Genomic DNA, 27320 nt, shown 5'->3' with positions numbered 1-27320 from the left:
CTTTTTTTTTTTTTTGCTTGTTCTCTGTCCACAAATGTTCCGACAATCTGTCTTTGTTTGTGTGGTACTGTCTGAACCGCCTATTGCCTGTTTTGCTTGTGCCCTGGTTGGATCTGCACTGAAATGTCCAACGCATAACTGCATTTACACTTATGCCAAATGCTTCTCTGACCACCTCCAGAGACGCTTTAAGCAATCAGATCATAATCTATTTACTGTTTGTTTTGGGTGCATTGACATTTTTATTTTAATGCACTGTCTGATTACAATCTGATCACTGAAAATGCATCTTAATCACAAATGTAAAGAGGGTCTTGGAGGTGGAAGCAGCACTTTAGATTACAAGGTCAAAATGATAACAGTGGCAGCAGTTGCTAATAAGTCTCACATCATTACAAAACAAGCAATCGGGTTTGGAGAAGCCCTTAGAAGATTTGGCCTATTTGTCAGACTTAAGGATTTATTTTTATGTTTGAGTCATGCAACCCAGATAGTCGTTTTTTCCCCGCTGGTTGTGATGTTTTTTTCAGCTAGAGCTCGAGTACAGTGAGCGATCTAATCAAGCCTAGTTTCTCGTAGCAGTGTCTTCCATCACCACTAAAAGAATAGTGGTATTTTTATTCCAGCTCACTCCACTTTTCACAGTATTTTCTCACTTTTTTCTAAAACTAGAGAAGTAGAACACCCTATGCAAATCTGCGCAGAAATAAAATGTTGAGCAGCCAAAGCCTATATTTGCTTTACCTAATGAAATATGTTCAATTACTTAGTTAACCCACTCTATGAGTGCTATCCACGTTAGCCTAAAATACATATAACATATCTTTAATTAAATAAGTTTTTTTGTCCCATTCCAGTATTATGAAGGCCATCCCCGGCCACTCCTACAGTACATAAAAACAGTTTTATTTTCTTTTTATTTGCAATCTTTTTCTTAATAGTTTTGGAATTAAAAGGCAGTAAATTATCCCAGACTGTGCCCTGTCACTGAATAGATAAGGTGGGTCATCCTTACTTAGCTGCCATTTCTAAAAGTTACATTTTTCTGGTTTTAATTGGTTTAGAGCACTGTCATGGTCTAAATTCACTGACAGGAATATCATTTTTAAGTTTTGGGAATCCAGACAGTCAAATTTAGAGATAACAGATATGCACAAATCACACAAAATATTAGCAACTTAATTCTAAAGTTATTGGTATCATTCTTCATAAACTCATATCGGCCAAGCCCTGGTGTGTGGTATTTCTACAGTATATGTTTTTGTATGTTTGTGAAAATGTAAAAATGCATGTGCATGTTTCTGAATGTGTGCATTTGTGTACAAGAATGATGCTCCAAGAAGCCTCTGCTAGCTGCAGCATCATCCAGATGCTGCCTCCCTGCCTCCTTATCCCTCCTCTGGGCCAGCTGTCACCACGCAGACGAGATCAGAACAGCACAATGCCAGTGCGACAGCTTCCATTCTCTGTGCTGGAGCCTTGTGGAAAAGGGCGACCTTCAGCTGCAGAGCCTACGAGGCGTTTCTGAATGGCCACAGTACAAAACCCTGCATGTCTGCAGTCTAAAGCCCAGTGCCCTCATCATGTGTCTGTTTCAAAGCCCTCAGGAGATTTGGGGAGAATCATAAGGAAATGTTATTTCTTCCAAACCATTCAATGCTTTGTTGGGCAGATGAGCAGAACTCTTGTTGCGAGGTTTGTGGGTAAACTTGCTTTATTCCTCCTTTATCACGATGCTTTGGTGCTTTACACTTGATCTCTTCTGTTGCTTCTCAGGTTTGGTTCGTAAAAGCCCATCCATTTTATTATCAGCAGTTTCCCATTTTTAACAGCTGTGTGTAGTTGCGCTGTTATGCTCAGACATTGTTATCATTACAGAGTAGATATTAGCTGTGAGACAACACTCTGATATTACCACAAGTGTACAGACATCCCTGCTCTGTAGGCTCTTTGTTGTTATGGTTACAGACACCACCAACTTGGCCGCCATCCTCTTGACAACAAAGGTCTGTTCGGTGATTTGATTGGTGAACTCTCCGTTTGTGAAACGAGGACCACTCAGACACAGTGTCACTGTCCCACCACAAAGTTGTGACAATCATTCACCAGTACCAACAAGCCTCAACTTCTTCACACAAACACACACATAGATCTGCACCTTTGACCAACCCTGGAGTTGGTGTCTCCACTTAGAGATTACTTATGCCACCACTCAACATGCATCCTTTCCCCCTCTTTGTCTCCCTCATATCCTCTCTCACACAGTCACCTCTGTCTTGCTGTTGGTCACAAAGTAGGGCTGTGTGGGGAGGAAGTGTTGGCTGTGGCTCTGGCCTCTGGTGCTGTGGAGCTGGTTCGGCTCCAGCACGGTACACTGAGGCCTCTTGTGCCCGTAGGTCTTCCTCCGGCCCACCGTCTCAGTCCCATCCCAACCCTTCAGGCCCAACCCCATCGCATGCCCAGTCGCAATGGTGTTGGAACTGTAGGCCAATGGGCGGCCCATTGTAGCCGAGCTGGAGCCAATGACACTCTCGGCGGCCCTGGAGATGCCCAGGGACATGCCACCTGGCATGGTCCCCGCCATGTGTGCCAGGGAGGTAGCCCCCAGTCCTGGCGGCTTGCTACTGTGGCTGTGAGCATGACTGTGAGTGTGAGTGTGAGTGTGAGCACTGTGAGAGCTGTGGGCAGCGTGGGCAGCATGGGCATGGCTGCCTTTGGGTTTCTGGCCATTCAGCTTCAGTCCCCCTCCTCCACCACCTCCGTGCCGTTCTGTCGGGAGGGTTGAGATGGAGGAGATGCTGGGCATCTCTGTGACGTAAGTGGCCACTGGCTCTGGAGTCAGTGGACCCAAGGAGGTCATAGGAGTCATGGAGGTCATCGGGGTAAGGGAGGTCATGGGTGTCATAGAAGTCATGGGTGTCATAGACGTCATTTGCGTCATGGAGGTCATCTGGGTGATGGTTTGGTTCATAGGGTTGGAGGTCATGGGGTTAGAAGCCATAGGGTTGGTGGTCATCGCGGGATTCATCGACGACATGTTGCCCATGGAGGGTCTGGAGTTCCCCATGGGTTGGAGAGGGAGGCCACCCTTCGTTGGCAGCTCCACCATCAGTCGACGCTTGTTGTAGATTTCACCGTTGTACTTGGCAGCTGACAGAAGAAGGAGAGAAAGAAACAGAAAGCTAATGAAAATGTTAAATGAACATGAAAGATCTGCAAAAGAGGACAGCTGAAATCTTGGGTTTAATGTTGAAATCTGAATAAATTTGTTTCCTCCAATTTTGCTGTTTGCTCTTTATAGACTGTGAAAAAAACAATATCCTCTGCTCGTCTGTTTTGCTACAGTGGAACAAAAATAAAATAAAACTGTTAAAGAGAATGACTCATGAAATCAGCTGCAAACTAAGTCATGCACATGTGAATGCACACACACAGGCAGAAGTTTGGATAGAAAACATCCCATCCCTTTTTACTCCCACAATCTGAAAAGGTCGTAAAACAAACCTGTATACTTTAACTTTGTTATTCAGCCTACCTTTATCTGACTGACCATCTAGGGTGTCAGGGCTACTGTAAACGCCTGCATATCGAGGCCTGTCATGCCACTGGAGGAGTGAAATCAAAAAGAGAGCCGAGAATGTCTCTTCCACCTCCTTTATAAAGCCAAGAAAACATCTAATTTCTGTGTAGTGGGAAGGTGTTCACTATGATGAAAAAAGAATATTTCGGAGAAAGATGTGGTGTCATGTTTTCCAACAGGGCAACATGTCCCTGGTAGATGTAACTGTTTGTAACTCCAAACACTGAGTAACGGGACTTCATTTCCTTTTGACATACAGTACAATGAAGAGAAGATTTTGAGAAAATCTTGTTGCCTTTCTTTCCATGTAGGAAATTAAGCTAGTCCTATTCCAGAGCTACAATGTTTTCTGAAATGAAGGTATGGATCTGGTTTTGTGTAACAAGGTTTGTATGGTGTGTGATTCCTCTTGCTATATATCCCATAGTGTAGGTTTAGTGGCTAACGGGGCCCTTCTCTCCTCAGAAACACCTGAGTTAGGTTGTTTAAATCAGCGCTCCACACAAATAAAGCAAAATCATTTCAAACTGTGTTTGATGTAATGTTAAATGGACTGCATTTATATGACACCTTTCTAGTCTTCCAACCACTTCAAGCACTTCACACTACATGTCAACATTCACCAATTCACACACACATTCATACACTGATGGCAGAGGCTGCCATGCAAGGTGTCTAATACTCATTCACACACACTCACACATCGATGACACAGCCTTCGGGAACAATTTGGGGCTCAGTATCTTGCCCAAGGACACTTTGACATGCGGACTGGAGGAGCCGGGGATCGAACTGCTGATCTTCCGATTAGTGGACAACCTGCTCTACTTCCCTGAGCCACAGCCGCCCCATTTTACAAAGCTAAATTGGTCATATAACATAAAGTAGTGCACTCCCTAAACAAGCTACCTAACTGTTTAGTGCTAACTAACCGCTAAAATAAATATTTGATTTTTTATACTGTGCTTGTTCTGAGCCAGAGGTTTTCAAACTGTGAGCCTCCCCAGTAGGGTACAAGGGTGTTGGGTACGCAAGGGTGGGGGTGCAAAGAGATGTGAGGTGAGAGTTGCAATTTACGTCAAAAATTATACTCATACTCCTTCATGCATTGTGAACAATCATCCATAAATCTGCTTAAAAAACATGGAAAAAAGATGCTCCCTATAACTCCAGAATCATGACATTTTTAAGTTTTCTTTAGTTTCAAAGTAATCCAGTGATAGCTGTCTGTACATCCACTGCAAACAGGAACTTTTAATGATGCCAATTTTCCAAAATGTAAACAAATATAGGCTAAAAATACAGGGCTCAAGTTGTATCCCACAGCTAACACATTAAATCCTTGGCCATGTTATACTTTCTTGTGTACAACCCCCAAAGCATATAACAGTTCCAAAACTGAGAACATTGATTATCCCCCAAAATGGAAAAAGACAAAAAGCAAGAATAATAATAGGAGCGACACATGTTGCACCATCAATATTTTTATGACATTAATTCAGACACTCTCCTCTCTCCATCATTACACAGATATTTGCCCTCAGTTGAAAACCAGTGGGGGGGTTCATATGTCAATGTGACTGTATTTTCTTTATAATGGAATTTTTTACTGCGTAACTTTGCCAGTTCATAATGAAATGCCTGAATGTGCTGTGCTGTGTCTGTGACTGAACAGTTCATGCATCCACACAATAAATGGCAGCACAGAAATAGACGCAGGCCTGCCGTCCATCATTCCTCCACCCAACAAAACGCAACACGGAGTTGAGGCATTGCTTAACTAGACAGTCTGAGTGGTGTCTGGCTGAGGCGAGTTACATCAAGTTACATATGCAGCACTTGACATTTTTCAATCAGACAAGAAAGAAGGAGAAAATAGTTTAATGTGACAACTGAAATCTGTTTAAAGGGATAGCTTGCATTTTTTGAAGGGGGGTTGTATGAGGTACTTGTCATTGTCAGTGTATTACCTACAGTAGATGGCGGTCCGCATCCTCCCTCTCAATTGGAGAAGCACACTGACGGGGGCCAGCAGTAAACGTATTTTATCTAAAAAAACTCAATATCAGTTCAAATGTATGCTCTATTTAGAATATTTTCACTTCTTTTCTGCTGCCAGACAGCCCTTTTCTTTGGCACTACATTTTCTTAACCATAGACCTTCCGTATTGCCACGCACTGTATTACACCGCTGCAGCACTTTCTGACCCAAACAGCTGATCTGCGGCATAATACAATGCTTGTTTTTTAGTGGATTTTTTAGGTGGCTAAAATATGTTTTGCTGCTGGCCCCCTCCACAGCAGTACAGTGCTTATCTTCTGTGCCGGTACTTCTGCCTGCTTCTCCATTATTGGGTATTGGTGGGGGGTTGCGGACCGCCATCTACTGCAGGTAATACACTGACTATGGATAAGTACCCCATACTAGTGATGGGAATTCCAGCTTTTTTCAGTAAGCCAGATCATTTGGCTCAGCTTAGCAATAAGAGCCAGCTCTTTCGGCTCTCAAATGGCTTTTGATTTAATAACACTTCTGGCTTTTATAAATCAGCCAAATTTAGTAATATTTTGATCTACGATTGGTATGTGTGCACATATATCACTTAAATTATTCAATGTAATTTCCAGAATACCATAATTTGACATTATGTTTGTTATAAAAACCTTAAAAACATCAAACACTATTACACATGTATATTGAATGTTTTATTTATATATCCAAAACAGTGTAAGGCCAGTTTTAAAAAATGCTAAATGAAAGTAAATCAAAGAGAAAACAACACAGGACAGCTACAGTCCCTCAGAACTGTAGACCATCAGCCCCCTCGCCTGCCTTTGACCTGATGGTATAATCTCTGTTTGTTATTACACGTGACTGGTCACACACAAATCAACACAATGTTCAGTCAGTGCATGGAGTGAGCGTGGCCGAGCAGTGTGGCAAAAACATCATCCTAATATTATATCTTGTATTAAAAAAAAGACATTGTCTCTAAGATGGAAGCCGGCTCCCATCGTTCACTTAAAGGAGCCGGCTCATAGAGACTACGCTTTTGCAACCACCTCATACAACCCCACTTCAAAAAATGCAAACTATCCCTTTAACTGGTAAGAGTATGAGGTATAACATACATATACAATATATAATGGTATACATACTGTATGTATAAAGACACCTACATGTATCTATCTTCTTACACATGGACAAAGTCAACACAGAAGTTTCACTGTAGTCTATGTGTTAGTGTAAGCGTTTCCCCATATCCTCTGAATATCTGTCTGTGTGTGTGTGTGTGTTTCTTTAGCCTTGGAGCAGTCAGATTTAATGCCTCACATTTTTTACTCTCTCTGTCAGTCACTGTCACCAAGCTACCGTCTCTCTTATCAGTGCGAAATGTGACCTTTTTTTTTCTGTCGGATTCACGTTCACAGTCGAGTCATTACTCTTTAGCCCTTGTTGCCTCCACGTCCTTGAAGATAAAGTTAACACACTCAGCGAGTTTGCTTTGCCGCTGTAACTATAAATCTAGTTTATTGCTGTGTGAATGGGAGAGAAACGAGTGAGCGGCCCTGTGGGGGGATAGCAGGGGGGCTTGTGGGGGTTGGGGTGGGGGGGTGGGAGGGGAGCAGCAGCGTCTCACCACCCCTGGGGATCAAACTTGCTCAGGCGACAGGTGAATCAATCCAGCGGCAGTCAGCTCAACGGTGCACACATCCAGCAGCGTACGTGAGTGGAAACGGAAAACACCGCTGTTGCACAGTGTGGGCTCTGCATGCCTCTGCCTGCGAAAGGCCAGCATCCCACAGAGACTCGCACACATTATGCATCAGGAAGAAAAAAAAATCAAGCACTGCTCCTCTGAAGTCCCTCAGCACCAATAACATAAAGACTTTATTACGGTTTGACCACTATGTCAGTCTGCTTTTTTATTAGCCAGCCATATCTACTGCCAAGGTGACGGTGGGTAAGTTGTTGTTTTAAATGTCTTTAAAACCTGCAAAAATTTCTTTTTACATTTTAGAATTTGCTCCTGCCCCAGACACAACTAATCAATGAGCAGAGTGAGCATTTTCAAGTGGCTTTTTAGTGATGCATCTTAGTTCACTTTAATTTTTTCTGTGTTAAAAGAAGCCGTACCAACAGGAAAACACAAGTTCACTGATTCAGATCAGAGCAAACAAACTATAGGTTTGAAAATGTCCTAAAAGTCAGGATATCTCGGGCCTCTGCTGCATTGATTTTGACCTTTCTTTTACAGATCTATCTCTTGTGAGTCCTGCAACATTGTGGAAGCGCAATGTTAAACCACAGGAGTTCCCCTTTAAGATATCACTTCCCTGTGATGTACCAAACCAATAAACAAAGAAGCCTGAAAAAAACTCCCTTTGTGTCTCATTTGTGAAACTCATTTGCATGTAAAGAGGATTATAGAAGATTAAATCCCAGCTGAGGTGTGAGGGTATATGGTTATAATCTGCATGTTCTCAAAAAAACTTTAAAATAATTCCATACTGATACAGATGTTTCGCTAAGCTGAAATTGAGTCTTGCATACAAAACTCCAATAAACACAGCAGGTTGGGTTTTTGCGGGAGCCTAAAGTTTAGAAAAGCAGGCTTGTGACTTGTTGGTTGGCAGTTTTATTCCCTAAAGCAGAAAGTGCTTTCAGAACCAGTGTGAGATTCTATATGAATGTGAAAAAATGCAGAACAAGAGCAAGAACGATTAAAAAAAAAACATTAAAAAACTGAGCAATTGCTTCCCCATTAACTGCGGATTTACTTTGCAGACCATCTGTGAAAAACTTCTTAACAGCATGTTGCATAGCATGTAAGAACACAGTCGTCTCTTTAGTGTTTATGGTAGTTGTTACATTTAGCAGAGCAGATGTGCATGAGACGTGGGCCATAATTGGTCATTTGTACTTGTTGAAGACTGCGTCCCCCTCTGGGCCGAGTTACAGCTCTGCATCCAGGGACCTTTATTAGTTGGTTTTTGCCTCGGATGCTGTTAGAATTCGATAAAGTGACCTTATATAGATGCACATGGGGACAGTGGAGATGGCTATTGATTAACAGAAGTGTGGCTTATCAGCTGGACGGTAGACCATTGGGAAAGTGGCAGAGGCAATTAAAGAAAAGGGAAAAAAGCCTGGTTGGAGGGTGTTGGGGAAGGCGGTGTTGATCTTAGACTTGGTTCCATTTCTCAAGGGTTCAACAGGCAGTGAAAACAGCAGAGTGTGTTGAAACGGGGGAAGAAAAGAAAAGTCCATTTATGTTGCTCAAGATTAGTGCTGCTCACACAAAGGTGACTTCAAAAAGAGCCTTTGCTAGCTTTTTGTTTTTAGTTTGCTGTCATTTATTCCCCCCACTCTCTCTCTCTCACCCTCGCTTTCCCCACACACACATTTTTCACAGCTCATGTGTGACGTTCCCATCATTGGCTCTCAGTAATGGCAGTTTGCCTCCTGGAATCCCGGGCTCCTGAGCTGTATATCTCTGGACAGGTTTTCCAATCATTTCATAGGAGCCTCTTTGAATACCACTTGTGGAATGAAAATCTGTCAGTCAAGTGTAAGCCCAAGGGGGGGTGCCTCCCTTCAATTACAGAAATGGAATCAGATATGAGCCGCTATAAGGGAGGATTGAGATTAGCAGACCAATGGTTCTTTAAGGAGCGATACGGAACATGATGGATTGAGGGTGGGAGGGCGGGGAAGGGGAGACAGCACATGTAGGAGGGGGAGACAAAAGGAAAAGGAAAAAAACAGGTGAGGGAAAATGCAGAAGAGAGGGTAGGAGGCATGATGATAAAGGTGGCAATATGAAAGAAGAAAGATGGATGAGAAATGAGGAGTGGTGGGAGGGAAGGTGCAGAAGTAAAGGTGAGAGGAAATGAAGGGGACAGGGAAGAAGAGAGGAGGAAAGCGAAGAGGGAGGGACCGGAGGAGGATGATCGGGGAGAGAAAAACGAGCATTAAAGGTTAGAAGAGCAAACGTTGAAGCAAAGTGGTTGAGGGAAGATGAGGTCCATTTTGAATACAAAGAAGCAGATGGGGGGGGCGGGGAGGAGGATTGAGTAAAGCTGAAGTGGACGAATGGAAGAATATTGACAGATATGTGCTAAAAAGTTGGAATGTAATTTCTACATTGCTGTCTGGACTCAATTCAGTCTTTAAAAAAAAGAGCCTTGTGTAAACCCAAATGGACAAATTTGCTTCATTTTGCACACTTCCAATAAACTTGAAATTGTGTACATTTAACATTACTTCCAGACATTTCCAGAGCATATCATAGCTTTTTTTTGATTGATTTTATGCCCTCCAGGCAGTCACTGCTTTCAGAACCTGCAAGTACATTATAAAAATCTACTTAGAGAGACTTCTTCAGAATAATAATCAATCACAGTGAGCATTTAGTCCTTGAATAGAAATGCAGTTAGACTGTTCTGAGAAACTTCAACAATTCAACCGAAATGTCTTATGTGATAAATATTTTGTGAATTGTAAAGCCTGTTAATAACTATTACAATTACATTATGAAACAATTTAAATTTACATATACAGAATATTCTCTTGTGTCATTGGACAAACACTATGTATACATTGTCTATCAGTCTATCTATTGATCTATTATATCTATTGTCTTATCCACTCACTTAAAACATAATATTTTGTGTATTATACCTAGAAGATGTTACATAGTTGTTCTAAAGAATCTGCTGCAAGGTCCCAGTGGATCCACAGCTACAAGTGTTGGCACAAGTTTTGCAGGGGGGAAGAGTGACTAAGTTGCTGATCTATATAACAATAAAACATTTAAATCAATCACAGATATTGATTCATTAATCTCCCCAAGTCATCTACACTGGTGGAGGTACATCCAGCTGAGGAACGCAGTAAGAACCAGGCACCACCCAAGAACCTCTTAAATTGGGATGAAGGTTTACTTCTTCCGGCTTGGAAAATTGGATTACGGATCTTGCCTTCAGTATAACTGATGATGTGGTCAATAAATTTAACAAATCATGCTAGAGGTTTACCTTTTAGTTGTAGCTATTCTGCATAAACCTGCCTCATCTGTTTTCCTTTGAGATTTCTTACATTTTGTCAAAAATGCCACCCTCAATCCCCGGAGCACGTGCTGCATTGATCTGTTGGTTCTGTGTGTAGGAGATGAAAGAAAAGCTGTAGCCTATCATCAGGGAGTAAGGTTTTCTTGATGAGAAACAGTGAGGTTGCGTTCCTTCCTCAAATTGCAGCACGTCTTGTGGCTGCACTGCACTCTGATTTATTGAAGCTTCTGTCAGCGGAGAAACTGGCGTCTCTCTCCTTGTTGAATATTGGTGCAAAAATGTTGAGTTGAGAAAGAATCCCTTTGTTCTTTGACATTTTCCGCTGATGTTTTAGATAACCGAACAATTTCCTGCAATCAAACGCAGTTGTACCTGTGCTGAAAATATCCTGACATTGCCTCATGTCTATATTTGGCCAGTTATATGAGACTTCTAAAAATACACCGCCAATACAATAAATTAAGATACCAGGGTTCAGAACTCAGGATGACAGTGTTAATCACTATTTTCACTGCTGTTCTTTTAGGGCAGTTTTCCTTTAGGCTTAAAAATGATGTGTCCACTTGTCACTCATTATTCTCTGTTTTCTCAGTTTTGCTGGCAGTTATATAAACTGCTACCATAATTACACAACATCCTTGTGCTTCCGGTGCACAAAGCTGTACTCAGCATTAACAAGCCAGATAATCTACAGTATTACTGTAACATGTCTGAGGGATGAGTCAGTGCCCTCCACATGCAGTGTGGAGTAAGGATAGCATTTACATCTACAATACAGAGGAAGATCACACCTACATTTGTCATCAGAATCAGATATTTTATCTTCTGCTTCTCAGCATGCAGGAGAGGCCTTCCAAAGACAAGCTCTTGTATGGTCATTTTCCTAATAAAAGGGCACAAATGCCGACAAATAGCATCTTGGAGCCGTTTCTACACATATCTAGATGTGTTTGTAGATATTATCTGGTGGGAGTGGGCTGAATACTGGATCAAGTGAGGACAGGATACCTGTCTAGCATAAACAAGCTGACAGACACACACTGAAAAATTCACGAGTCGATCTCAAACGAATGCAGGTTATGAAATAGTGATGCCTCTGCCAATAACATATGGGCATGGTGAGGCAAATTCAAATCAGCTGCACTGATAACTGAGCTCATTGAATTTGGTAGCCTGCATGAAGCTGTCAAACAGCTTGATAAGCAGGCTGTTTCTGTTTTACGCCGTGTCCAGTTTGGTAGCTCAATCAATAACACCTGTCAGATCTGCTCGCAAGACTGCCGTAGCTTAGTCACATTGTTCCCACAGACCTCTGGATAAATCATAAGACCATATGCGTTCGGATCTCAAAACATGTAGGAGAATATAGTGGGGAAAAAGCAAGGAATTAATAAAACAAGACCCCAGTTTTCATTTTCTAAAGATCCACTGCCAACTCAGGATGCATCAGATGGTGACTTCACTATCAAGAATTGGGGAAGCCCCAAGACTTATTGTGATGATGATGCATCTGCTCCAAACACTGTTATGGTCAGAGCCAACGGCAACAGCTGGAGAAATCAACACCCATTTTTTATAATCAATGGCACAACATCAAGTACACTGCCTATCCCTAACTGTAAAAAAAAAAAAAATCTCTGTTCTTCTTCGTCTAAAAATTTAAAGATAATAATAGAACTTGACACTCACCCACAGCCTTCAGGGAGGCGTATTTGTTGAGATCCTTGTTTTGCTGCTGCTGCTGCTGCTGTTGCTGCTGTTGTTGCTGCTGTTCATACACATGAGCCAGCTGGCTGAGGGCAGGGTAAGGGTGCTGCTGGCCCATGTTCGAACCCGGTCCCACGTTGTTGTTGATCTGACCACCCTCTGTGGGCAAGGACACATGACAGGATGTGGTTACAATCAGGTTTAGGATGTGGCAGATGACGGTTTAAAGCAATAGTTGGACATTTTGGGGAATAATTTGCTTTCTTGACAAGATGAGAAGATAAATACCACTCTCATTGTCCGTTACATATGAAGAAAGCTAAGAGATGTTAAATTAGCTTAGCATAAAGCACTTTTAATCTCATTTTTACGCATTGGGTTTTGCACTGATTAAACAAAAGAGATAAACATGTTAATTAGTGAGCTTTAGAGGTGTCGGTATATGGATTTTATTATCTTCGGACAAAGCCAGGCTAGCTGTTTCCCCCTGTTTACAGTCTTTGTGTTAATGCTAAGCTAACTGACTGCAGACTGTAGCTTCATATTGAATGGTCACATACTGTATGAGTGCATTATCAATCTTCTCATCTAACCCTCGGTAAGAGAACAATAACCTTTTCAAAGTACTTCTTTAAAGTTAAATTTCACACCTGATAAATAAATTAAAATGCCTCACGTCTCTCATTCACATTCTCTAGCAAAAGACTGTGTTCCAAATTGGGAATTGTCTAATTACGTGATGCCTTTTTTAAAAGGCTTCATAGCCACAGGAAATATGTTCACACTCATCAATTCCCAGGACTTATAAACAGCCACTCATGTCAATGCCATCAACTGATGGACATCATCCTACAGCTGCAACCTATTGTATGTCATGTAGGCTAATACACATTTGGACAGTATCCAGAGTGTATGTACTAATACGCTGATTAGCTGCACCTGCTTTCTATTACACAAGACTTAATCATTTATTTTTATCATGCATGCCAACATGCAAGTACATTCATGTCAGTTTTATGGCTGAAATATCGCTGTCCTGGAGTACAAATTTCAGTATATTACTGATTTTTTTTTTCATGGTGCTTTTGTCATATCAGCCTAATTGAGGTAAAACTGCAACACAGTTTAACATCTCTATCTGACATATAAACACATCCTAAGTCCTGCTAACTTGTTAATGAACAAATCTTTACTTTCTCTTCAATTTCTTGCCATAAAACTTCATCTTAAAAACAGGACTGCAGATAATTAATCATAAAACTACTTTTTTTGTAAAACTCTGATGGTATCTTCATTATAATATTTCATTTGTTTCAGTAGAGAAACAACTCTTCTTAAAAGTCAATTATCTTTGAGGTGGAAAAAATCTAAATGCAAACTAACACACAGAATCATCTTCTGTTTTTCAGCACATCCTCTTAACAGTATTTTGTCCGAGTGATTCAATGGGAGTGTCTGACCATCATTTTAGTGCTGACCTAAGGTTTGGAGAAGGCATTTTTGCTTCAGTACATCCAATATTCGTCAGTATATGTGGACACTCCAGTGCACAAAGACACACAAGCAAACAAATGCTACAAACCTCTCAGGAAAAGGGATCAGATTTTGGCAGGAATTCTTGAGAAATATAAGATATCAGTTCTCAGTATTGAACCCGAGTAAGCTGGCCTTACTAAGACTAGATATTTCCGCTCTCTACCCTTTCGTAACTTTTGCCATGAGGCAGTGAGACATATAGTTTATTTAAATCCTGTTACATTACTTGTGATAAATGACATTCACATTTCAGATTTTTCAAACTTATAGTAAATCTTGTTACCACTACAATCTATCAGTCACCCAGTATGGTGGAGGAGGATTTAAAAGGAGTAAACTCTTATTTGCCACCTGCTTATGGTCTTAGGAAGTAACAGATGTCTTATATTAATTGCTGTAGCCTGGTAGTAGAATTCGCTAACCGTAATGTATTCGCCTAATTACACAAATGATAATTAAATTTTAAAAGGTCTGTTGAACGCAGGACTTTACTCTCCAACATCACTGCAACACATACAGTACAGCTAGAAATAGTGGCTTTAAATCATTGCCTGTGAACTACAGTAAATCATCAGTAAGACCTCATAATATGTTGATGATTTACAAGAAATCCAAGAAATCCCTAGGCTTTATGTTCTGATTGTGATTAGTGGGCAATCAGTCCTCCGCACCCCAGCACATTTTAAAAAGGAGCCTTTTCAACCATGCTCATAATTGATTAGTCAATGGATCAGCCTTCCTCCACACTTAAGTTATATAACGACGCCTATAGCTGCACGTCCTCTGTAAGACACAGAAACCAGATGGCAAAATAAAACATCAACGAACGTACAGATGGAAAGAAGGGCGGCACTGGCAGCTCTACAGAGTTGTACGAGAATGAAATGTGTGTGGGAATTCAGAGGACACTCTCTTCAGCATTGTTCTCTCGCTGCGCTGAGCCTGACAGATAATTGCAAATTCCTGTTACTGAAGGCGAAGGTATCCTTGCTAAGTGAATACATTCTGTTAAAAGCCGCAATACTGCCACTTGATAATTTGAGAAGTAAGAAAAAGTTAAGAGACAGAGCAAAAGGAAGGAACAAGGGAGGGGAGGGAGTAAAACAGCAGAAAGAGAGAAGGAGAAAAATAAAGGAGGTGTATGAGAGAGTAAGACAAAATCATTTATGCAGAAAACACAAGAGAAGAGGAGTAAAAGATCTCAACACAGTCCTATAAATACATTTTCTTCCTGTCCCTCCTTCCCTTTCCTTTCAGCCTTCTTATAGGTCCTCATACAGATGGCCTTTGTTGCTCCACAGCAAACAGAGACGAGGAAGTTGTGTCGCCACAATCCGACAATATTGATTTCCCCCACCATTTTCTCCCTGTTTCATCTCGGCGGTGCATTGTTGAGCCGTGAGCCGCACTCAAAGGTCTTAAACCTGCACCGCTCAACTGTCAAAGAAAAGCAAGTTGTGCTGTTACTAATTAATCACTTAGCCCTGGCACTGGCTCAAACCACACACACACTGATACAGACGGACACGCACACACACACTGACTGACAAGGCAGAAAGAGACTAGAGACAAATAAAAAGAGCTTTATGGTGAGAGACAGTGTGAGGCTGTATAGAAGAAAGAAAATGAGACAAGATTCCCCAATGTGATGAAACGTCCCATTGTGCTCGTTGAAAAGGAAAAGACATATGTGTCTGATGTAAGTTCAAAATTGGAAATTATATGACTGGAAAATGCAAGCTTTTACTCTCTTTTGTAACAGTTTGTGACTATTTTATCTGATTTAAAGGCCTCTTTTTGCAGTGTCTGTATAATTCACTAAACACTGCTTTGTGATGTACTGAAATGGTGTGGCAAAACAGGCACTCCATCCATTCCAGTGAAGGTTACATGAATTTATGTAAACTGAAACTCAGGCTGTGAGAGAGGGGTCGGGCATAAATTGCAGATGGGAGAAACACAGGAAGAGAAAAAGCCACGCAGGACGGAACAAGGAAACGTTGGAGCTGAGGGCATTGAGTCATGATGATGATAAAAACCACTTTTCTCATTCGTTTAATAAAACTTCTCAAAAAACAACATTCACTCTGGTCGTGATGGGAGCCATGCAGGCCACTGCTTTACTTTTCAGAGGAGGCCAAAATGGATAATGCGAGGTCACCAATTTTCTCATTTCATAATGGATTTTGTCTGCCTGCAGAGCACAATTGTAAAATTCAAAATCCTATCAAAGCGCAGGTGCACCTTCATGCATAACCCTTCAGTCATAAACTGGTTAGTAGTGAATCCATAAACATAGACAGGAGAGGAAGCGCAGAATTGCAAAACCTTTCAAAATTCAATTACAAAATAAATGGACCAGTATGTATACTAAATTGTGACTGTATACAGAAATCCCTGATGTTGCTAATCATTAAAAATATGGTGTGATAAAGTTTCAATTGTCAGAGACCAGAGAGACTCTAAACATGACGTATTGAACCAGACTCATGTCAAATTGGCTATTGAGCGTGTGACATGCTATCAAATTAAATTACAGCCTCACTGAGCCACAAATAAACATCTGGTTTCAACTGTGGTGTTTTTTTTTTTTTTTTGAAGGCAATTGTTTGACATTTTGGGAATACACTTATTAGTTTTTCTGGCAGAGAGACAGACGAGAAGATAGATACCACAATCTAACTCTCTCCCAAAATATATAAATAACTATTGCCTTAAATGTGGGGAGTGGGAAAAGTGGGAAAAACAGTAAACCACGTTCAAAGGCAAAAGTGCACTGTTCATTATGCTCCTGTAATAATTTTAATCATCTGTTGCTGCTCCTTCTTCGTTATTGTTTTGAAGTAAGCCATCATGCGAGTGCGTCAGTTCAGATTTTCTCTTAATATCCCCTGTTTTATCCAGTACCTGTTAAAAATGTTGGATGTGCGTCATCCATTTTCAATAGTAAACCAAGTTTGAAAAAGACAAATTCAAAAGCAATTCAACGCCTCCTGAAGGCAAAGTGAGAACAGTGATTCATACAAGGAATTGCAGCAGTGCTGTTAGGGTTAGAACTTGTGGTTACAATAAGTGTACAAGTGGATTTATTTAACGCTGCTGTATCCACTTCAGGAAGAACATTTTCTCACTTTATACCACAAAAGTTTAAGTGACCTAGACTGTAAAATTTGCACTGCTAACGGCCCTCAAGAAATATTTGTAGCCAACTCATCTCTAGTGCTCAGACATGAGAACCATGACAAGAATTAATGTCAGTCTTAGTGAATCACATTAGACTCTTCTATAGATTCCTCCAATATTTAATCTAATACACTTCTGTTTCAAAGTGAAAACAATCCACATTTCTTTCTCCACTGCTCCTGTTGGCTTACTGAGTACTGTGATTATTTTAGGCTCATAGTCACACTTAGCTCTCTTGATACACTATAGCTTGACAAGAGTAACAAAGATGATTAAGCCTATTTGATTTGAGCCCAAATATGCATCATTGCCCACTCTACCTCATGAAATCTTGAACAAAGATTAGATCCAACTACTCGACTATTTTCAACCTACTTCCATCCTACTTTCTTTTGCTCTAGGATCCCTCAGTCATAATCTTTCATCCCCTAGTTTTGATCTAAATGAAAAACATCCCACACGAACAGTTCAGTTCAAACCAAACACAGCACCCTGATGACATCATGACACTATAAACCCATTTACCAGGATGACTGACAGCTGTCATCCAGATGTCCATCAGGATGATGAAAGGGATGCAGTGGGAGTCTGCCGGTGTGGTCACAGTGCCTCACCATTCTCATAAGGTCACCACAGTCTTTTAACTCTCTCCACTGCTGCTAGATATATCCCTAGGATAAAGACAGCAGCAATATACAAAGAAAGGATGATAAATTCAATGCAGTTGGGAATCAGTACTACTTGACAAGTAGTGGTTATTACAAAGTCAAACAAAATGGACAATGAAGACAAAATGTGGAACCTAGAATAATGCTTCTTTATACCTTAAAGAAATGGTTTGACATTTTAGGAAATACACTTGTTCGCTTTCTTGCCAAGAATTGGATGAGAAGATCAATACTGCTGTCATGTTTGTACAATAAATAAGGAACTACCATCAGCAGCCAGTTAGCTTAGCTTACCACAAAGACTGGAAACAAGGGGAAACAGCTAGTCTGGCTCTGTTAAAAGGGAACTAAATCCACCTACTAATATATGCAAGCACCAAAATGTAAAAACAACACATTTAATGGGGTGTTATGTGCTGGATTATTTCTTGGCAAACTAAAGTAACCTCCTGAAAAATATGATAATAGTGTGAATAAAATGCGTCATTTTTACATGTTGGTTTTTTATACTGATTAAAACAAAAGCAATACAACTTGTTAATTAGTGATTTTTAGCGTTGCTGGGAGGCAGATTTTGTTACCTTTGGATAGAGCCAGGCCTCCAGTCTTTGTGCTAAACTAAGCTAACTGGCTGCTAGCAATAGCTTCATATTTACGGATATTAGAGTGATACTGATCTTCTTATCTAACTCTTAGTAAGAAAGCAAATAAGCATGTCTTCTAAAAAGTCAAACTTTTCTTGACTTAAAGACATTTCAGTCATAGAATGGCGTCCTCAGTCATTACTCTCTTACTTTTCCTGAATACTTAGACAAAGCTTTAACAAAAGAACTTTTAGATACAGCTTTTTCACAAGTAGCCACAGTAGAGCAATAAATGTGTAGCTGTCAAAATGGCAAACTTTGAGCTCATAGATCATTTAGAATCAGATGTCTCCACCAGTGTCTAATAGGCTTAATCTTAATTTGCTTTGACGGTCAAGCTGTATTGGTTAGATGTCAGCTGTATTAAGGGATGGGTGAAAGGTCACAAAGTCAACACAATCAATTGGTTTTGTCCTGTTAAGAGCATGACTGTACAGAAAACAACTGGTTAAACCTACTACAGTTAATACATTATTGAATTCCGTATTGATCTCGTTTGTGAAAAGACTAAATAAATGAAAGCTTCAAAAAGACTTTCAAGTTTCTAATGACGTTTAGATTATCTGCTCTTGGGACATTCTCTGTTAAAATGTTGTCCTTTGCCTATTTTACTAATGCTGATGTCCAGTGACTGTGACTGAGTCTACTGATAGGATGTAGAAAAACACTGGTCAATGGTCTCTGAAGAATTCTGGATGCCATTGAAATATTTATTGTTGACTGGATGTAATCCTGTAAGGGGATGTAATCCTGTAAGAGGGCTTTCACAGTAACAATAGCAAAAACTGCAGGCCTCCTCATTCATGTCAATGAGGATGCATCGGTGCAGCAGGGGGTCCCGCTGCAGATGGCTCTGCCAAAAATTGCAGGAAAGGGCAGCAAAATTGTTGGTCCTGGCTCTACTTTTCCAACCATTGATGCACGCCATCCAACCATTAACTGCATTGGCTAATCATAATGTGAAAGCACAAATACGTGGTAAATATTTTTTAGTGTGTACCTTGTAGCAATGTGTTAATCTGCTATAGTTAATCGGGTCACAAAGTCCTGATAGCCTTACAATTGGCATGAATAATGCGCACAGTCAGATGTTAACATCATAGAGAACAGCGTAATCATTCAGTTACAGGATGTGTTCATTTCATTTCAAACATTTTAATACCTGATATCTTAATCCTGTTGGATATTGCCTGCTTAGCCTATGATCTTTTGCCATTTAAATCTTGATATTGTCCAAGTGTTGAGTAATATCCCGTAGCTTTCTTTTTCATATTCTCCATCATTGCTGTCATTAGCTCCAATAAAAGCCCGCTTTATGTCAATATATTTAAGGGTGAAAGCTGAAGTGTTAAGTGTCATTTTTTACCACTTTGGTACAGTGAAAAAAAGCTGTAAACACAAGACTGACATATAACTTTACAAGGTTGATATGGCAAATGAAATGTGTTAGCAAACAATTTAAATGGGCTACACATACAAAGACACAACAGAATTCATTGCAAGGTCGTGTTAAGCTAATTCACTATCTCAACAAGGTGAAGGATATTCAAGCTCAAAATACAGTTCTAGTACAAAAGGGAAGGAGTATAGTGAGATATCATATAACCAATAAAGTTTCTAGCTAGCCAATGTTATGTTTAGTTTGAACCCTCATTTGAGCTACAGTATGTGGGAAACCAAACATTTGATTTAAAAAACACTGCCATGCAAAAATCCAAATTCATTAGTGTTTAGCATACAATCTTAAAAAAGTCATTGTTGTTTGCTGCTGACTGTGTGGGAGTCATGTCCATTTAGAGAAAACGTGCATGTTGGAACCGTTTTATTGCACTTTCTTAGTGAAGAAAATCCAGAGTTCTGACTTATATTCCAATCCAACCAAGTACACCGTTTCCATAGGCAGATGCTTACCATCTCACAGCCAATTAAATGGCTGCCAGAAGATTTCTAAAGGTCCGTTATTATGATTTTCCTCAGACCTCAGAGCGCTTGACAAGATGGACGTCTGGCTGTGCAAGATTACTGCGTTACAATGTGAAAGATTTGTCACTTCCTGTGCACCATTTTTTTTCTTAAGAACCACTCACAGCTTTGGCTGTTTGTAAAAGTCTGTTGTAAAAGTGGCTGTAAATAGGCTTAAAGCTGAATCGTGGCTATATGTTACATCAATCACCAAAAGAGGATGAAAATGAGCATTTATGTATGAGGACTACTTAATGAATTGTTGGGGAAAGAAATTGATTTGATCATGCTTTTGGTTTGAAATGTATGCCACAGTTTGAACCGTATTTTTAACATTAAAGAAAAAGACATTTACATGAATTCACACTGCAGGGCAAAGGCACAGGAATGTCAGGATTACAGAAAGTGTGACTGCATTGATGAGACAGCGTGTGGATGATGAGCTTATGACCGCCAGGTAATAGACAGTGCAGTCAGCAACGTACAACATGAGTATGCACTACATAACACTGCAGAGGCAGAGTCATACAGCACCAAAACAGAGTGATTTCAAAGCCGCGCTGGCTCCCTCGTGAGAAGCCAGACATCCAGCATGGAGCCGTGAGGCAATCCTCCCGGGGAAGGAACGGTATCTGCGCTTTTCTGGTGTCCCAGACAAGAATATATTCTGTTCTGCTACACACTGAAGGGGTGGAAATAGGGTAGACGACACATCCATCTGTGTCACTTGGTGTGTACAGTATATTGGTGTGTGTGTGTGCGTGTGTAAAGGAGAAAATGAAGTAGAAGAAAAAACAGAGAGAGCCAGAGACATCAAGAGAGAGCCAGAGCACATGTATGTAGGAGTGTTTCTATCTCATGCTTGGCCTGGCTCCACTGCTACTGGCTGTACAGTGTAATTTCACTGCTTGTTTGATTCGGTGCTAAAAATTGTAAGCAGCTGACTCATCTATTATTCCCTCTTTCTCCTCACTCTGCAATGGATAAACGCTCTTCTTTTCTTCGGCTGCAAAACTGCCTCTCTGTCATTACTCAACCCTCTCCATCTCTCTCTTCCTCTCTCTTGTCATGGCAACAGTATTCTCTCGTGTAGTATTTGCTCTGCAGCACACGGCGAGTTCGCATTGTCCCGCAGTCACCCGCGCCCACATATCAACAGGCAGGCCGGCTGTACTGTACTGAAAAAGTCATTGTTATGCAACCTATGTTATGCTGCCTGCTGCTCTGTCGGTGTGTCTGTTCATCTCTCTCCACTTGTTCTTCACGTGTCTTGCTTGCCTCTACTAAGCTTGTTCTAGGTCACATCCTAACAGCTTTGTCAGGCATTGTCAAAAAAGCACACATGTTTTATTGAAAGGCTTGCTCTAGTTTGGTAAAAAAAAAAAAAAAAAAAGGCAATTTTATGAGTCATCTTTGGGTATAACAGAGCAAAGCATTTTGACATTGAATATGTTGACACATAAGTCTGCACCGACAATGAAAACCTGTGTAAATAGAGACTTGAAATGAAAGATGAGACGTGTGCAGCTGTCCAAAGCTGCTGCCTGTATTGTTTTCTGAAAGCAGGACCGACAGTAAACATCTTTGTGATATTAGTTCAGAACAGCTGAATACAAATAGGCATTTTTTTAAAGTGTAAATTCCTGTCTATTTCTCATATTGGTGTAAGAGCTGTTGACTGATCCAAATCATTTACCCTTATGTCACAGAGTGCACACATCCATGTGCACGTGTAGGAGTGTGTGGGGTCCTCTCTGTTTCACAGCATATGCATATTTAGTCACAGTGAAAATGGTAAGCAGGTTATGTGTGAGCCTGTGTGAGGCGGGAGTCGAGAGCTCCGTCTTTACTTGCCCTCCTGTCTGTTTACAGTACATAAGAAGCGCTGTATCTTCCTTGACCTCATCCTTTTGGTCCGTATCTCTCCTCTGCAGCACGGAGGACAGTGAGAATCACAAAACGAGGAAAGGCCTCGCTTTGCAACCGCTGAGCTCACGGGAATTTCACTGGGAGTTGGGTGTAAAATCCCCTCTGTATGTCGGGCTGTAAGGTAAGCAAGTTTATGTAGAAGCTTGAGCGAGGAGGGAAGGCATGTTTGGGCCCTGGAGAGAGCGGGTCAGATCTGTGTGACTGGTGAAAATTAATCAGATCCTTGCAATATATAAACAAGAAAGTATTCTAGGATAAGAGAGAGACAGAGACCAAGAGAATAACAGATGTCTGAGGCTCCACAGTCTTGCTACCTGCTGGCGCTGTCAGCAGTGGGAGGCAAGTTTGAAGTATAAGGGCCAAAAAGCTCACAGAAACTATTTGACACCAATGTTAACACCTTGAAAGAGTGCCAGCTTTATGAGAGTCAAGCAAGCAGCATACAGATTTTAGAGGTGCTTCAAAAGTCACTGAGTAGCCTACTTCAGATCAGTGATTCTTGTAGAGTACCCCATGGGGTACTTCTGCAGTTGATACGTGGAAAGATTGTATGGTAGCTCAACTACTAGTTAGCAAGACAAGTCTAAGCAGTTAGCTAAAAGCAATGTATAAAGCAGCTACAAGCAATGAATAAACAGTCCAAATAGCTAAAAGTAATGGATAAACAGTTAAAAGTAATGGACAAATAGTTGAATATTAAACAGGTACATAGTTATCTAAAAGCTATGGATAAATAGTTGAAATAGGTAGCTAAATGTAACTGTTAAACTAGAAATGAATGGTTGAAATAGATAGCTAAAAGCACTGGATACATGATTGAATTAGGTGGCTAAATGCAGTGGGTAAACAGTTGAAATAGCTAAAAGTTACCATTAAACAGAAGAAAGTAACTGTTGTAGTAGTTAGTTAGTAATGGATTAATGGTTGAAATGTAGTAGGTGAACAGTTTAAATAGCTAAAAGTTACTGTTAAACAGAAAAAAAAGTTTAAATAGTTAGCAAGAAGTAATGGATAAACACACAGTTGAAACGTATAGCTTCTGCCACTATAGTACATAGTAGGCTACAAATGTAACCTTGACACTGACAGTCCAATTGTATGAATAATGTTAACAATATTCACTTTTATATAGATACTAGTGTTACATAACATCCAGTTTAAATTATCTTCAAATGAACATATTTGCAACATGGCTGGTTGTGTTGATGAAAGAGTACTTGAGTTCATCTGACATAGCTGTGGGAGTCTGGAGAGAAAGTTGTGAGCCACTAATTTAGATTGCAAGACTTTGCTTTTTAGTGAAACAAAAGTTTTAGAGCCACAAAATGAGAACTTGCATGAGCACTCGGGGGCAAAAGCTAAGCATGGCGTGTGCGATATGATAAAGGGATCTTATTATATTAAAGGCATGTCACTGGCACCTCCATTCATTTATTTTTGCCCAGAAACAGTGCCTTAAGGACTTGGGCTTGCATGGCCATGAATAATATATCTCATGTAGCTTAGCCTTAGGGCTGCCGTATGCAATTCAGTGCACAACACTGTCTGTCTGTTCCAAAGCAATGTGTCAGATCCTCAGCCTTATATATGGCCTTGTTTTCCAAACATTGTTCATCTCATTATCATCACCATATGCTGCTAGCTTTGTCTTAGCTCATTAGCGCATCAGTACTCTCCCATTTAGGAAGAGATAGTGAGAGAGAGCTCAGAGGGGGGGCACGGTGGAGAGAATCTCGCAACAAGCTTGAGAGATACAGAGCAATGTGCTACAGAGAAGTGTGTGCAGCCAACTCTATTCCAAAACCGATCACATATCTCTGAGTAATTCTCATGAGGGCTGACCATTAAACAGATAAGAGCGCGATGCAGAGAAACCGTATTATTGAAAAGTCTGTCATGGGAAATGGCAGTGGGAGATGATAGCAGAGAGAATAGCTTATCTACCCTTAATTGTTCCTCCCTGAGCCTTTCAAAGCACAATGACTTCCGCTGCACCCTTTTGTGATTAGAGCCTTCTGTCATACCTTCCTCATTTTGAAGTGCTATCGATTTCTATTGTTCCATATTTTTTTCCCTCTGCTATTCACAGCGGAGCATTTGCAGCAGAATTCAACAACTGTCTCCCTTCTGCATTGTCTTGCCACAGGACAATGCATTGACTCGAGTCTCACAGGACATTGTTAAACCTAGTCACTGAATCAATAGTAAGATATCTCCCAGATATCTATAAAAACCTGATGGCTGTTTAAGCTAGAAATATCTCAGCTGGGAGCTGTGTTTTAAAGGTAATCTGTTTGAGGATTTTTTAAAAATATAGTGTCAAAACGATTGTGATAATTACCATCGCTGTCGCATGAGACACTTCCTTTGAACATATTCCATTATTTTCCCTCCCCACTGCTTCTATCACACAATAAACTAGGACAGTTTTGTTAGATTTTTATCCGTATCCAACTCCTAAACCATAGCAGAAGGGTAACCATTTGTAACTGCATTTTAATGTGTCATTTCAACTGACTTCACACTCTTTAAATGGAAAAGAATCTACCTTGTGGCATCTACACTGCACGAGTGGATGGAAACAACTGACACGTGAAGGTTGTTCGAGCAAATGAAATGCTAAATAACACCTCCGGATAACAAGACCTGTTTATCAAATGCTTAAAACCATAAGTCCTCTGTTGCTGAGTGCTGACAGATGTGTGGGAGAACACCAGGTAGAAAACAAAATGTTCAAAAAAGTTACTGACTAATAACTGCAATTTCATGCCAACAAGACATTGAGTCAGCGTTGGCCTTGTCTCTCAATGTGTAGAGTACAACAGTAGAATGAGTTTATCACAACTATTTGTAAGCAGTGCAAACGTCTGAGCAATGCTGTTATAACTATGATGCAAGAATGATCACTGAAGGAAAAAATGCTCAGAATATGTGCAGTAAAATCTAAGGATGAACCAATCTAACTTTTTTTCTCACCAATTCTGATAACTCAGGGTATTTGATGACACCGGTTCCCAATTCAATGTTAGTTCTCTCTTTTTCCCAAATTTCAAATCTGTATACCATACTATGTGGAACTCATTGAGGTCATTTTTATGTAAGGTAAAATGAGGCTGTGGTGCTAAAAACTCAGGTAGCATATCATGCACATTTCCATATCTATTTATTCTGGGGCTTTACTAGAATATCTTTGCATGATTTACAGTTCAAAAAACTCCCATCTTATACTGGCCCTTTGAGCAGACCCTCAGTTCGGCCTCTGTGTGAAAAAGGCCATTTTAGCTCCTGTCTCTTTAAGGCGCCCCTCCCAATTAGCCCACTCTGTTCTGATTGGCCAGCTTCCAGAGACTATGTAAACAAACTTCTCAAATACGTCCATCCATATTCGAACCCGACTCTGATCTGAAATATAAGAGTGGACAACACGAACAATCCATGGAACAACCTTAGCAACAAAGACTACGGAACGGACGGCTGTTTTGTGGGCATGTACGAACAATCTGACATCATCACAAGGAGGAAGTAGAGGTAACTTTGCAAATAAAGCGTTCAGAGTAGGCTAAAGTCTGGTCTTTTGACTTGAAGGGAGAATTCTTACATCCCCTCACCTCAAGGTTTGGAACTTTGACCATGTTTAACATAGACATCCGACATCATAACAGTATAAAAATAACAGAAAATCACAAAAAGCATGAAATGTCCTCTTTAATGAATAAAACAGATAACAGAAACGCTCTGGCACTGACAAAGAAACTGCATTTAATGTGGATAAGTTGCACCTGGCCAATATCTGATCCACTTAATAAGGTCAGTATTAGCCCTGATACCATTGTGGCGTGTCAGATCCCTCGTATTGTATAATTTACTGTCAGCATAAGAGCAAGAAATGGGAGAGTACAAACAAATGCACCGAACCGATTCACCGGACTGGTATCAGCTCCAATACTGACCTTATTAAAAGGATCAGATATTGGCCCTGACTTGACAGACATGACATATCATCATTAAATATGTTTTCTTTGTCTATGTCATTATAAAATTCTGTGTTTCCACTATCAGATACATTTATTAAGGCACAGCGGGCAGCCAACTTCCTTTTGTAGTGACCTTACATAAAAATAATCCCAATGAATTCCATACAGGAAGGTGTACAAATTCAAATTTGGAAAAAACACAGGATCCGTCTATCCGCGGATACCCTGAGTTTAGGTGTCAGAATCATTAGAGAACAAGTTCAGTACATCATCCCAAATGATTTAGTGAGAAGAGGCCAACTTAAACCCTGAAAACATTTAATCTGTCTTCATTCAATTCTATACATTTCATACACAGAAGAGAAAGAGTGCATGATTTCCCCCTGCACACTCCCTGAGCCCCAAAAGATTTTTAAAAATGTCTTTTCCTTGATATTCCAAAATATCGAAATTCAGGTTCATGTCACATGATTGTATCTCACAAGTGCCTTGGGCATTTCTTGTGGCTACAGACTGGGTGTTCCTCTCTGTGACAGGGCTCATCAGTCACCAGGCCACAGAGAGCGACAGGCAGACAGCAAAAACAGAGAAATAAATACCTGCTCCACTAAAGCACATGATTGACAAAGAGGAGCCCTTATTCATCATGATGATGGAGCACCACTCAAGGAAACACCATCCACAATAACATCTGGGCCTATTGTTTGTCTCAATGATCTTCTGTCTCTCTCACAGAGAAATGTTCTACTTTTAAGTCATGGCCTGATTGTTGATGAATTTTTGCCAGAAAAAGAGGCAATTTTTAAAACTTAGTTCCCTTCATATTTGTCCTCCTCTTTCTTTATCCCTCTTCTCCCTCTGACTCTCCTTTTTCAAGCGCTTGTCTGAGTGTTTCTGAATTCACTAATTGGCAGGATGCTACCACTGCAACGCTACCTTGACTTGCTGGGCTATACTGTTTCCCCTCTGATCCAGTATTATGAGTCAGCAGTGGGACTGCCGCTCCATCAACTGAGGGCAACATGCTGCTATAGACAAAGGGAGACAGACAAAGACAGACAGA

At 40.6% G+C, this 27320-nt stretch overlaps 1 protein-coding gene across 2 annotated transcripts in view; it reads right to left on the bottom strand.

Annotated features, from left to right (window-relative positions):
- Nucleotides 1–234: 234 nt before the first annotated feature.
- Nucleotides 235–27320, bottom strand: part of shisa9a (shisa family member 9a) — a 51221-nt gene continuing 24135 nt past the window's right edge. For both annotated transcript variants that reach the window (XM_042397629.1, XM_042397630.1), the window contains exons 3-4: nt 12344–12520; nt 235–3150 (exon numbers count right to left, since the gene is read on the bottom strand). In XM_042397629.1, coding sequence (XP_042253563.1) covers nt 2258–3150; nt 12344–12520 — 1070 coding nt within the window. In that variant the 3' untranslated portion in view covers nt 235–2257. The remainder of the gene's footprint in view (nt 3151–12343; nt 12521–27320) is intronic.

The sequence above is a fragment of the Thunnus maccoyii genome, chromosome 20 (genome assembly GCF_910596095.1).
Source record: "Thunnus maccoyii chromosome 20, fThuMac1.1, whole genome shotgun sequence".
NCBI classification, from domain to species: Eukaryota; Metazoa; Chordata; class Actinopteri; order Scombriformes; family Scombridae; genus Thunnus; species Thunnus maccoyii.
This window is presented reverse-complemented; position numbering and strand designations above follow the sequence as displayed.